This window comes from Pseudophryne corroboree, chromosome 5, assembly GCF_028390025.1.
Source record: "Pseudophryne corroboree isolate aPseCor3 chromosome 5, aPseCor3.hap2, whole genome shotgun sequence".
Taxonomy (NCBI): Eukaryota; Metazoa; Chordata; class Amphibia; order Anura; family Myobatrachidae; genus Pseudophryne; species Pseudophryne corroboree.
This window is the reverse complement of record NC_086448.1, coordinates 677,968,930-677,982,417: the sequence shown is the minus strand read 5'-3', so window position 1 is coordinate 677,982,417 and position 13,488 is coordinate 677,968,930. Positions and strand designations below refer to the sequence as shown.

The window sequence follows — 13,488 nt, the reverse complement described above, 5'->3', positions numbered from 1 at the left end:
CGTGATAAGCGTGGGAGCATGGCGTGCAGTACCTCTTTTGCCGTCACTGAAGTCTTCTGCCTTCTCATACTCACCCGGCTTCTATCTTCCGGCTTTTGTGAGGAGGCGACGGCGCGGCTCTGGGAACAAGCAGCTAGGCGTACCGTAGTGATTGAACCCTCTGGAGCTAATGGTGTCCAGTAGCCTGAGAAGCAGAGCCCTTGAACTCTTAAGAAGTAGGTCTGCTTCTCTCCCCTCACTCCCACGATGCAGGGAGCCTGTAGCCAGCAGGTCTCCCTGAAAATAACAAAACTAAATAAAGTATTTTTCTGAGAAACTCAGGAGAGCTCCTCAGTGTGCATCCAGTCTCACTGGGCACAGAATCTAACTGGAGTCTGGAGGAGGGGCATAGGGGGAGGAGCCAGTTCACACCCATTCAAAGTCTTATAGTGTGCCCATGTCTCCTGCGGATCCCGTCTATACCCCATGGTTCTTGAAGCATCCCCAGCATCCTCTAGGACGTATGAGAAAACAACAATATTTTGTTCAAACATCGGACGGGAAAATCGGTAACGTGACGTTACTTTTTACACCCAAGACTGCTGCCAGGTACAGGGGGTGCTTGTTTTACACTTTCTCAGCGACTGCCAGTATCTGCAGCTGCTGGGTGGTGGATCCTGCCGTGCTGACCGATCAGCAATGATCAGCAGCACGGCAACACTGAGGGGAGGGTGCAGGGAGGCAGAGGGACCTTCCAGACCCTCTGACAGCAGCAGCAGAGAGAAGTTTCCCTTCCCCGCCGCTGCTAACACACTTCATCTGACAGGTCGCATCCTGTGCGACCAGGTCAGATAAGACACTTGCTGGTGTGGTCGCCTCTGACGCGACCATGCCAGGCAAGTGGTTAACTAAATTATTCTGCCACGGTACTCTACCTATTACAGTATAGTATGCTTTATTAGTCAGCTAATCTATTCTGTTGTGGTACTCTCCCATTAGCTACAGTGTTCTGTCTCAGTATACGCCCCATTTTATTATGGTGGGTATTGCCTTTTATGTGGCTACTACTGTATACCATGTTTCTGTATTCTCTTTGTTTTATTATGTTGAGTACTGCAATATTTAACTCATTTATTCGGTCTCCACATTCTTAATGTTAAGTACCAGCTTCCCTTGGATAAAGTTTTCTTCCCATCTGTGTGCGAATGAGTCTGAATCTGTACACCAGTGTTTTCCCAGCCGCAGTCCTTAAGGTACACTAACAGTTCAGGTTTTGAGGATATTCATGCTTCAGTAGATGATTAAATCAAATTACCTATAGTACTAATTAAGTCAACTGCGCTCAAGTTTATTTATCCTTAAACCTGGACCGTAGGTGTGCCTTGAGGACTGAGGTTGGGAAACACTGTTGTATACGAAGATGTACAATACAGTGGCAGCAGCTGTTTTTTATCATCCCACGTTCCACTGTGCTTCATCTAAGACTGGAGAGATTTAAAACCAATTCCTGTGCGGTTAACGTGGCAGCACAGCATCTCTGGTGCAGAGTGAGAGGTATATCGCTGTGTCTACGCTACAAATAAGACAATTTTGTACAAATGTTGCTGCATTACATTGCTCGGCACAGCTCGTGAGCGGCAGGTGTCTCAAGCTGCATGGCGTATTGGGGCAAGGTGCATGAGGACACATCTGTATAAAATAATCAGTTTATAGAGAAACTAAATAACTGACCTGGTCGTGTCCTCTCACCACCACACGCTGGAAACATTTCTGCAATTACACCATAGAACGGCACCTAAATACGTTTCCTCAACAAACTTTCCCATATGTAGTTACTGTATATATAAAATGCAGTGCTTCAAACCTAAAAAACTGGACGTCTGTACAAACTGTGCAGCTGATTCTGTGTCAAAATACAGATTAAAATGTCCTGTTTACATTTCTACAGATCAGCACACGTGTTAATGAGAATGTGGAACAATACGTGCACAAGAGTGTGAGTTTTAGGCTGTAGCTCCTACTAGTTGGGGCCAGCAAATGGCTCATTACACAATTCTTCAGCTACAGCTCATGTACAAGGAACATTACTTCATTCTCTGAAGAATCACAGTGTTAAGGATCTCTGCTTCTTCCAGTGTCTGGTTCTCATCAGTCAGTTCTGTGTTTGGAAAAGTGGTCATCAAAGTAAAATCAGTCTGAGCAAAGTCTGATCGACACTGTATGATAAACTGACGCACATCCAGGATTCTGAAAGGAGAAAAGAAAAAGAAGAACTATACATCTCTCTCCATACATACAGCACAGTGGTTGCAAACAACCTTAATTAACAATTATGTGACCCACTACTTCTCTGTTGCAATATATGTAATGATGTCCGTGTTGGCCAGAGGTGCAGGTTCCCGGCAGAACCCGGACTTTTTTTAACCACTTAACTGACAAATTATTTTCCGAAAAACCACTCAGAAAAATGTCAGGGTTTTTTTTATGAGTGAATTAGTTGTCAAATGTGTATTTTACCTTATTCAAAATGATTTTAGTAAAAAAAACAAAAAAAGTTATTTTTTTATATTTTACATTTTTTAAAAGCTTTTTTTTCCAAAGATCGGTCACCAACATCGGAACATCGAGACCACTGGAAACATTGCAGCTTTCATTTTGAAAACCGGTACAGCCACCATATACACGGGGAAGGGGGGTTAATTTACTCTTCCCCAGCGGCTGCTATTGTCTGCAGCCGCTGGGTGGGGGGCGGAGTCCTGTCGTGCTGACTGATCAGCAGTGATCGGCAGCACGGCAAGCACTGGAGGAGGGTGCAGGTCACTCTGAGAGCAGCAGCGGAGGAAAGTTTCACTTCCCTGCAGCTGCTAACACTCTGATTGGTTGCATCCTGTGCGACCAGGTCAGATAAGACACTTGCTGGTGTAGTCGCATCTGATGCGACCATGCCAGGTAAGTGGTTAAAGCAGCAATCATGTGCAAGGCAAAACCATGCCCTGCACATGATTTACGCTTTAAAAAAACATCCGAGTTCAGCTGGTAACCTGCACCTCCGGCCAACTCGGACATCATTACATCCGACCCAATGTATATCAGGGCTGGAGGGAAGCTGCATAGAAGAGCAGGGAGAGGAAGATGCATAGAAGAGCAGGGAAGGAAGCTGCAGTGAAGAGCAGGGAGGGGAATCTGCACAGAAGACCAGGGAGGGAAGCTGCAGAGAAGAGAAGCTACATAGAAGAGCAGGGAGGAGAAGCTGCACAGAAGAGAAGGGAGGGGAAGCTGCATAGAAGAGCAGGGAGGGAAGCTGCATAGAAGAGCAGGGAGGAGAAGCTGCACAGAAGAGAAGGGAGGGGAAGCTGCATAGAAGAGCAGGGAGGGAAAGCTGCACAGAAGAGCAGGGAGGGGAAGCTGCATAGAAGAGCAGGGAGGATAATCTGCACAGAAGAGCAGGGAGGAGAAGCTACATAGAAGAGCAGGGAGGAGTAGCTACATAGAAGAGCAGGGAGGGGAAGCTGCACAGAAGAGAAGGGAGGGGAAGCTGCATAGAAGAGCAGGGAGGGGAAGCTGCATAGAAGAGCAGGGAGGGGAAGCTGCATAGAAGAGCAGGGAGGAGAATCTGCACAGAAGAGCAGGGAGGAGAAGCTGCAGAGAAGAGAAGCTACATAGAAGAGCAGGGAGGAGAAGCTGCACAGAAGAGCAGGGAGGGGAAGCTGCACAGAAGAGCAGGGAGGAAAAGCTGCAGAGAAGAGCAGGGAGGGGAAGCTATATAGAAAAACAGGGAGGGGAAGCTGCATAGAAGAGCAGGGAGGGGAAGCTGCATAGAAGAGCAGGGAGGGGAAGCTGCATAGAAGAGCAGGAAGGGGAAGATGCATAGAAGAGCAGGGAGGAGAATCTGCACAGAAAAGCAGGGAGGAGAAGCTGCACAGAAGAGAAGCTACATAGAAGAGCAGGGAGGAGAAGCTGCACAAAAGAGAAGGGAGGGGAAGCTGCATAGAAGAGCAGGGAGGGAAAGCTGCATAGAACAGCAGGGAGGGGAAGCTGCATAGAAGAGCAGGGAGAGGAAGATGCATAGAAGAGCAGGGAGGAGAATCTGCATAGAAGAGCAGGGAGGAGAATCTGCACAGAAGAGCAGGGAGGAGAAGCTACATAGAAGAGCAGGGAGGAGAAGCTACATAGAAGAGCAGGGAGGGGAAGCTGCATAGAAAAGCAGGGAGAGGAAGATGAATAGAAGAGCAGGGAGAGGAAGATGCATAGAAGAGCAGGGAGGGAAGTTGCATAGAAGAGCAGGGAGGAGAATCTGCACAGAAGAGCAGGGAGGGAAGCTGCATAGAATAGCAGGGAGAGGAAGATGCATAGAAGAGCAGGGAGGAGAATCTGCACAGAAGAGCAGGGAGGAGAAGCTGCACAGAAGAGAAGCTACATAGAAGAGCAGGGAGGAGAAGCTGCACAGAAGAGAAGGGAGGGGAAGCTGCATAGAAGAGCAGGAAGGGAAAGCTGCATAAAAGAGCAGGAAGGGGAAGCTGCATAGAAGAGCAGGGAGAGGAAGATGCATAGAAGAGCAGGGAAAGAAAGATGCATAGAAGAGCAGGGAGGAGAAGCTGCAGAGAAGAGAAGCTACATAGAAGAGCAGGGAGGAGAAGCTGCACAGAAGAGCAGGGAGGGGAAGCTGCACAGAAGAGCAGGGAGGAGAAGCTGCAGAGAAGAGCAGGGAGGGGAAGCTATATAGAAAAGCAGGGAGGGGAAGCTGCATAGAAGTGCAGGGAGGGGAAGCTGCACAGAAGAGCAGGGAGGGGAAGCTGCATAGAAGAGCAGGGAGGGGAAGCTGCATAGAAGAGCAGGGAGGGGAAGCTGCATAGAAGAGCAGGGAGAGGAAGATGCATAGAAGAGCAGGAAGGAGAATCTGCACAGAAGAGCAGGGAGGAGAAGCTGCAGAGAAGAGAAGCTACATAGAAGAGCAGGGAGGAGAAGCTGCACAGAAGAGCAGGGAGGAGAAGCTGCACAGAAGAGCAGAGAGGAGAAGCTGCAGAGAAGTGCAGGGAGGGGAAGCTATATAGAAAAGCAGGGAGGGGAAGCTGCATAGAAGAGCAGGGAGGGGAAGCTGCATAGAAGAGCAGGGAGGGGAAGCTGCATAGAAGAGCAGCAAAGCCATTGCAGCATCGGTACCCCGCTCTATCAGTGTACAAATTGCAGACAAAGGAAGAGCAAATTAAAAAAATCCACCATAAGAGTGTTTCAAACAGAGGTGGAGAGATGGTGTAGCTTTTAATAAATTATATCTGTAAACCAATTTAAAGTGTTGCTGCTTCCTTACAGCCTTACTAGTAATATAAGGCTGTAATTTCTAGCATACACCATGACACGTTTAGAATGCATAAATTACTAGTTTGTACATATGTAGCTCATACAGTTTTGTAGGGTTGGGTTCGTGTGACCGACCACCGGTCACCATACTGATGTGGGGATCCTGAATGTTAGATGGCTGGTGGGGGGGGAGTGGGGCAGCGAAACGAAGCCCCTTGCGTGCTCGGTGGCTTGCTGCGCTCTCCACAGGTTCTATTCCCTCTCTATGGGTGTTGTGGACATCCACGAGTGGGAATAATCCCTGTTGGTTGGCATACCGACCGGCGGGCTATTTAGCGTTCGGGATCCCAGCGTTGGTATTATGACCGGCGGTCGCATAACCGCATCCTATTTTGTAGACAGACAAACTTAACATGAGGCTTGTAACATCCATTTGCTACATTCAAGATCTACCAGACCAGAAAATATTTGCAAAAAATAGACACCAAAAATAAATTTAATATGAATTTTTTTATACATACTTTTTTTTTTTTTTTTTTAATGCAGTGTTATGCAATTACCTATGACTGAGGTTGAATCTTTGGATTAAGCGACTTCCATCAGAAAGTCTAATCTGAATTTTTGTTGTTGGAACATCTTCGTCAAGTTCAACTTCAGTATTTAAAAATGGCTTGTGTTCCTCTTCAGGAGAAGAAGGGGTACTTATTATTTCAGGTGTCAGGCTGTGTGGTCACAGAAATGGAAAGAAACAGACATAGCACTAGAGCAATTGAAATGTAAGCTATGGTAAACACCTATACGAAACACAAGAGAGCAATACAATTATGTCAACATTCAACAATAAAAATAACGTGTAGAAAGTACAGGGAGGTGGTTGATAGACAGTCAAAAGGTCGACAGGGTCAAAAGGTCAACATATGATCGACAAGTTTTCTAGGTTTTTTTTTAATGTTTTTACAACTTTAGCTGCATTTACTATACATGTCACAAACTATTACCCTTAGTAACCTTGTGGCAAACGAAGAGAGCCACCGAGCCCTAAGCGTGGTGAGCAGATACAATTCATCAAATTTACTATGCAGGTCACAAACTAATACCATTAGAAACCTTGTGGCGAATGAAGCGAGCCCGCGAGGGGACGCATTTCAACATATTTGGGTAAAAAATGTTTAAAAACACAAAATAACACCCAATTTTTGTTTGTGTGTTAAATTTTTGACTCTGTCGACACTGTATCTGTTGACATTTTGACCGTGTCGACCAAATGACTATCTATCTTTTTAATGTCTATCTTCTGTATCACACCCAAAGTACAATAGAAAGCTTTATATTATGTATGCTCCAGCTTTAACATTTTTGCAAGCAGCCTTAATTTTTTGTTATTTGCTTTTTCAGCAGTCCTATTTGAAAAGTAGCACCTGCATCCAGGGGCGTCAGAACACTTATACGTTGGGGGGGCAGAATAGATTCTCATTTTGGCGCTCCTGGGGGCAGAGCCAACAGGGAGGAGGAGGCGGTAGTATAGGAATAAATAAAGGCAGCAGCACGGTGGGGAGAGAGCGCGGAGAGGGAGAGTGTCAGGGATAGACAGAGGGAGAGAGAGACCAAGTGTCAGGGAGAGAGAGGGAGAGTGTTAGGGAGTGAGAGGAGTAAGAGGAGAGAGAACATGAGAGAGAGAGAGAACATGAGAGAGAGAGAGAGAGAGAGAGAGTTAGGGAGAGAGCGAGAGGAGCAAGAGTGTGAGGGAGAGGAGCAAGAGGAGTGTTAGTGAGAGAGAGATGGAGTGGAGCGAGTCGGGGAGAGACACTACCTGATTGATTACTCAGCAGCAGACAGCAGCACAGCCAGCCACAGGTCTCTCTGGAGGCGGGCACTACTCTGCATTAGGCCACGCCCCCTTAACACCCGCGAATCGCGGAACTCAGGCACTGTCCTGCTGGGAGTCGGGGGTGGGGAGGGTTGATTGGTCCCTGCCTGGCTGGCCTGCAAAACACTGAAACACTCACTGCATGGAGGTTGTGATGTGTGGTCTTTCAACTGACCGCACATCGCTCCTTCTGTACATCTGCCAGCGTCTCGCAAGTTTGGGGGGGTTGAACAGCCCCCTTGCCCCCCCTCATTCCGACGCCTATGACTGTATCCCTTTTACATTAGCAGGCATTGCCACAGAGCAGTTAAGCATTGGGTTTAAAACATGAGAAAAGAAAGCACCTAGCAGAGATCGTTCAACACAATATTCTGACTTTAACCTCTTCTCCATCTTAGCATGACATTCTAAGGCAAATCACTAATAACAAAAACAGCATATGATATCATAAACTTGAGAGAATAAGGATTTATACTTAGCTTAACACTAATTCCACTGTGTGCTTGTTAAACACAGGGTGATGCAGGACAGGTGGAAATGTGCTAGGTGCTGCCCCCTTAGATTGCTCGTACCTCAGGTGCTGCTCTCTCTAGAACCCCTTACCTGTGTGGAGCAAGTTATTTGTGTGTGTGTGTGGGGGGGGGAAGTCGCAGCACTGGACATTTTGACAACATGCTGGAAGTGAGGTGCAATAATGTGGTTTCCATCTGTCAACTCCCACAAGCACTCACTACCTGTCACTCCATTTGCAAATGAATCTTCACTGCAGCCGCCATCGCCATTCAATGGACACATGTGTGCAGTGCAGAGAAATCACTCAACTGCACAAACGTCTGCATTATCTCCCTCTCTGATTCAGGTCCAATGCTTTAGGTTGGGATTCTTTTGCTTTCATTTGCAGGGAATGTGAGTAAATGGAGCATGCAGCGTCCAAAACGTTGACGCTTTGCAACTCTCAGACCACAGGCACTAATGGATATGGGGTCATTTGGAACCAATATCTTCTATCTCAATACTCATTAACATACAACAACATTAGATGCACTAGTAAAAGAAACATTTTTAGACACATGGGGGTATATTTACTAAAATTCGTAATTTCCCGACTGAGGTTAAAGTTCAATCACGAATGACATCGAAAGTGTAAAGATGCAACTTTTTGAATTTATTACGACTAATTTACTAAGCTTTCGTATTATGCATTTTCGTATTTACCGATGTCGATGTCATTCGTTTTTTTTTTTGCAGTGTTTTACGTGAGTGACTTGTAAAACACTGCCGACTTTAATACAATGAATCTCGGCTGGATCTGAGAGATCCGTGCTGGGCTTCATTGTGCTCCTTTATAAAAATAGAAATCAGTGTTAAAATAAAAATAAAAATTGCGTGGGGTCCCCCCTCCTAAGCAAAACCAGCCTCAGGCTCTTTGAGCCGGTCCTGGTTGAAAAAATATGGGGGAAAAAATTATAGGGGTTCCCCCATATTTAAACAACCAGCACCGGGCTCTGCGCCTGGTCCTGGTTCCAAAAATACGGGGGACAAAAAGCGTAGGGGTCCCCCGTATTTTTGAAACCAGCACCGGGCTCCACTAGCCGGATACATAATGCCACAGACGGGGGACACTTTTATCTAGGTCCCTGCGGCCCTGGCATTACATAACCAACTAGTCACCCCTGGCCGGGGTACCCTGGAGGAGTGGGGACCCCTTCAATCAAGGGGTCCCCCCCCCTCCAGCCACCCAAAGGGCCAGGGGTGAAGCCCGAGGCTGTCCCCCCCATCCAAGGGCTGCGGATGGGAGGCTGATAGCCTTTTTGTCAAAAAATGAATATTGTTTTTAGTAGCAGTACTACAAGTCCCAGCAAGCCTCCCCGCAAGCTGGTACTTGGAGAACCACAAGTACCAGCATGCGGTGGAAACCCGGGCCCGCTGGTACCTGTAGTACTACTACTAAAAAAATACCCCAATAAAAACAGGAAACACACACCTTGAAAGTAAAACTTTAATACATACATCCACACCTCCATATACACATACTTACCTATGTTCACACGAGGGTCGGTCCTCTTCTCCATGTAGAATCCATGGGGTACCTGTTGAAAAAATTATACTCACAAAATCCAGTGTAGATGGCTCCTCTTTTAATCCATTTGTAATCCTGGTACTTTGCAAAATAACAAAACGGACACCCGACCTCGCACTGAAAGGGGCCCCATGTTTTCACATGGGACCCCTTTCCCCGAATGCCAGAAACCCCCCCTGACTTTTGTCTAAGAGGGTTCCATCAGCCAATCAGGGAGCGCCACATTGTGGCACCCTCCTGATTGGCTGTGTGCTCCTGTAGTGTATGACAGGCAGCACACGGCAGTGTTACAATGTAGCGCCTATGCGCTCCATTGCAACCAATGGTGGGAACTTTGTGGTCAGCGGCTGACCGAAAGTAACCTCGCCGCTAACCACAAAGTTCCCAGTGGATGTATGTATTAAAGTTTTACTTTCAAGGTGTGTGTTTCCTGTTTTTATTGGGGTATTTTTTTAGTAGTAGTACTACAGGCACCAGCGGGCCCGGGTTTCCACCGCATGCTGGTACTTGTGGTTCTCCAAGTACCAGCTTGCGGGGGAGGCTTGCTGGGACTTGTAGTACTGCTACTAAAAACAATATTAATTTTTTGACAAAAAGGCTATCAGCCTCCCATCCGCAGCCCTTGGATGGGGGGGGACAGCCTCGGGCTTCACCCCTGGCCCTTGGGTGGCTGGAGGGGGGAAACCCCTTGATTGTAGGGGTCCCCACTCCTCCAGGGTACCCCGGCCAGGGGTGACTAGTTGGTTATGTAATGCCAGGGCCGCAGGGACCTAGATAAAAGTGTCCCCCGGCTGTGGCATTATGTATCTGGCTAGTGGAGCCCGGTGCTGGTTTCAAAAATACGGGGGACCCCTACGCTTTTTGTCCCCCGTATTTTTGGAACCAGGACCAGAGCCCGGTGCTGGTTGTTTAAATATGGGGGAACCCCTATCATTTTTTCCCCCATATTTTTTCAACCAGGGCCGGCTCAAAGAGCCTGAGGCTGGTTTTGCTTAGGAGGGGGGACCCCACGCATTTTTTTTTTAAAAGAACACTTTCCCACCCCTTCCCACTGAAAAACATGCACGGATCTCATGGATCCATGCATGCCTATCCGAACACGGGGAAAAAAAGCAGGTCTGTTTTTTTTTAGCACTTTTTCACGAATTGTAATTCAGCACGGCAGTGTTTGGCTATTGTCGGCAGTGTTTGTGATTTGCACTTTTTAGTAAATGACCGATTTCTACCAAATTGCAGGCGTATTTGACCGATGGTGTATTGATTCGTAATTTTTTCCTAGATCTTCCAAAATAATACGAATGCCCTCATCACTGCCGAGATTTTTGCTTAGTAAATTCCCGAGATGACACTTTGAAGAAAAAACGTCATCTCGGTCAAAATCGGGACCTTAGTAAATATACCCCATAGTGGTGGCGAGAGTGTGTTACATAGATAGCAGCAAGTCCCTGTAAGGTGACAATGTGATCGAAGACTACATAAACTGTGGGATTGAAAAGTGATCAGATCTGATGTATGTTTGTGTTCACATACTGTGTCCTCGTACACCTTAGACCAGGTAAGTCAAACTCATGGCCCTCCAGCTGTTGTGAAACTACAAGTCCCAGCATGCTTTGCCAGCATACCTTCCACTGATCAGCTGGTAAAGCATGCTGGGAATTGTAGTTTCACAACAGCTGGATGACCATGAGTTTGACATGTCTACCTTAGACTATACATATGCCCTCCAGCACGAGACACCTGGCACGAGTGAGCCGCCAGGCCACGTGCAACTCTGCTTACGCCAAGCGTAATTTTCGCTCAAAATTCTGTTCTGACTAAAGCTGGCCATACACCTAAAGATTTACTGTCTGATCTGGCTGGTTGAAATGAAAATCTGGTAATGGATGAGAGCAAATGACAATTGACCATTTGCTCCCAAACACTGGAAAACAGACAAATAACAGACCAATTGGTTAAATTAATTTCATTTAACCAATTTGCCTGAACGACCGTTTTTGTCAGTTTTAAGGCATTTAGGAGCAAACAGTCAATTGTCATTTGTTCTCATCCATTACCAGATTTTCACTCCAACCAGCCAGATCAGACAATAAATCTTTAGGTATACGGACAGTTTAAGACGCACCAGGAGATTGCACGGACTAATCCGATATGCGACACTTGTTTATCATTGTGCGACTGAGTATGAATACGAAGCACAATGGAACTTGGTGCAGAGAAAGCTGCTGCATCGTAGTCAAACTGTCGCATCTAGATATAATGAAATGAATCAATGCAGTCTTCTGGAGCGTCTTAGTCTCGGATAAAAGAGAAAAAAGGCACTCGTGCAAGTAGAGTGTCACAGGACATGGCGCACTGAGAGGTGCTGTTTGGTGCAACTACAGCAATAGTGTATGAGGAAACATCTGTACAGTCACATATTGTGTCCTTTGTTGGTAATAACATTAATCAGATTGCTTATCTAGTATTATTTATACATTTACATTATTTAAAGTAGTATTTTATTTTGGTAGTTCTGTAAATTATATTACAGCTTATGTATCTTTTTTTATCAGCATCTCAGCCCAGGATCAGGGTGCAGCGGGTGCCCTTATAAGTTACTATCTGATTTGTATTAAATGTGAGCCACACAAAGTGCAGTTTATAGCAGCCAGGCCCATGTGTACAATGGTATTTCGCAAAGTTACTGTATGGCTGCTAATTGTCACCACATCATTCCCTCAAAGTCTTTCAACATCTGATTATATTGTAGCTTCATTAGAACTCATCAGAAAATCAGGATTTTGGTACTTACCGATAAATCCCTTTCTCCGATTCCACAGGGGCCACTGGAGCGTAGTTACAATGGGGAAATAGTAGGCAGTAAATGGGAGCTGGCACTTTAAAATTTTCACACTGTGGCTAGCTCCTCCCCTACTATCTCCCCTCCAAGCCAGTCTACGTAAAACTGTGCCCGATGAGAGATGGAATAAACAAACCTTAAGGTAGAGGAGGTTAATGACGCCCTGTAAACCAGGATAATCCAAACTAAACCTGGAACAGAACCTGACAAAAACCAGGCTAGCCTGAACTCAACAAGCAGTCATATGGTGATCTGCAAACCTTTAAGCAAAAAACAAGGAGAAACAGCGCTGGGCGGGCGTCCAGTGGCCCCTGTGGAATCGGAGAAAGGGATTTATCGGTAAGTACCAAAATCCTGATTTCTCCTTCATCCACTAGGGGCCACTGGAGCGTAGTTACAATGGGGACGTCCCAGAGCTCCCAAAAACGGGTGGGAGAGCGCTGAGAGTCCTGTAAAAACTGCTCGGCCAAACTGTGATGCAGAGGCCGCAAAAGTGTCAAACTTGTAGAATTTGACAAAACGAATGTCGGTCTGACCAAGTAGCCGCCCGACAAAGTATTCATGGAGACCTCACGGGCAGCCGCCCACGAAGGTCTTACAACGCGCGTAAAGTGCGCTGAAAAGGAAAACGGAGGCTCCCTAGCAACTGGCAAGAAGACTGTCTGATGGTCAGATGTATCCAACGGCCCAGCGTACGCTGGGACCCCGGCTATTTAGCACGGGAGCATCATACAGAGACAAAGAAGAAAAACACTTTGTCGAATAGCCGAAGACCTCTGTAGAGAGAGTCGGCGAGCCCTGACAAGCCTTCAAAGAGGACCGAAAAAAACACTAGTGTCAGATTTATCTGAAAAATGGATATCCCCTCTGGAAGAAACGACTGCTGAGGCCGAAGCTCAGCCGGGGGAGTTGCCAATAGAGTACTCCCTGAAAAAGAGGCCGAACCTACGGTCGCTAGACTAATCTCTTTTGGAAGAAAACCGAAAAAGGCAGAGAGCTAAAATTCCGGTCATTGTGGTCTGAAGCGCAGCGGAGTCAAATCTCCCAGAGAAACCACAGATGAATGGTAACTGAAAGAAGGGGAAAAACCCCTTTTATCCTTATTATGTCCCATAAAGTTTTCCAAAAGTGGCAAAAGCGAGAAGAGGTAACAGACTTCTGAAATCGGTGCCCAGTAGGCCTAACCGAACTAGGGAACTCGTCCCTTCTGAGGTCTCGTGAATAGTCACCCGTTTAAACGAAACAAGTGTAAGATTGAACAAAGAAAAAGGACCCTGTTGAAGTAGACAGTCCAGTCGAGGTAGGAGCCCAGGCTCCTCTACTGACAACAGGTGTATCTGTATCTTCAAGTCATGCGTGGCCCAACCAGCGCCACCGAGAGGACTAGCACACAATTCCCTCATGTGTTACAGAACATGAGGTAGA

The 13,488-nt window shown here is 46.6% G+C and overlaps 1 protein-coding gene across 5 annotated transcripts in view; it reads right to left on the bottom strand.

Moving 5' to 3' along the window:
- Positions 1-468: 468 nt before the first annotated feature.
- Positions 469-13,488, bottom strand: part of UBXN2B (UBX domain protein 2B) — a 94,434-nt gene continuing 81,414 nt past the window's right edge. For all 5 annotated transcript variants that reach the window (XM_063923757.1, XM_063923758.1, XM_063923759.1 and 2 more), the window contains 2 exons: positions 5,838-5,999; positions 469-2,226 (listed from right to left, as the gene is read on the bottom strand). In XM_063923757.1, the coding sequence (XP_063779827.1) occupies positions 2,064-2,226; positions 5,838-5,999 (325 nt within the window). In that variant the 3' untranslated portion in view covers positions 469-2,063. The remainder of the gene's footprint in view (positions 2,227-5,837; positions 6,000-13,488) is intronic.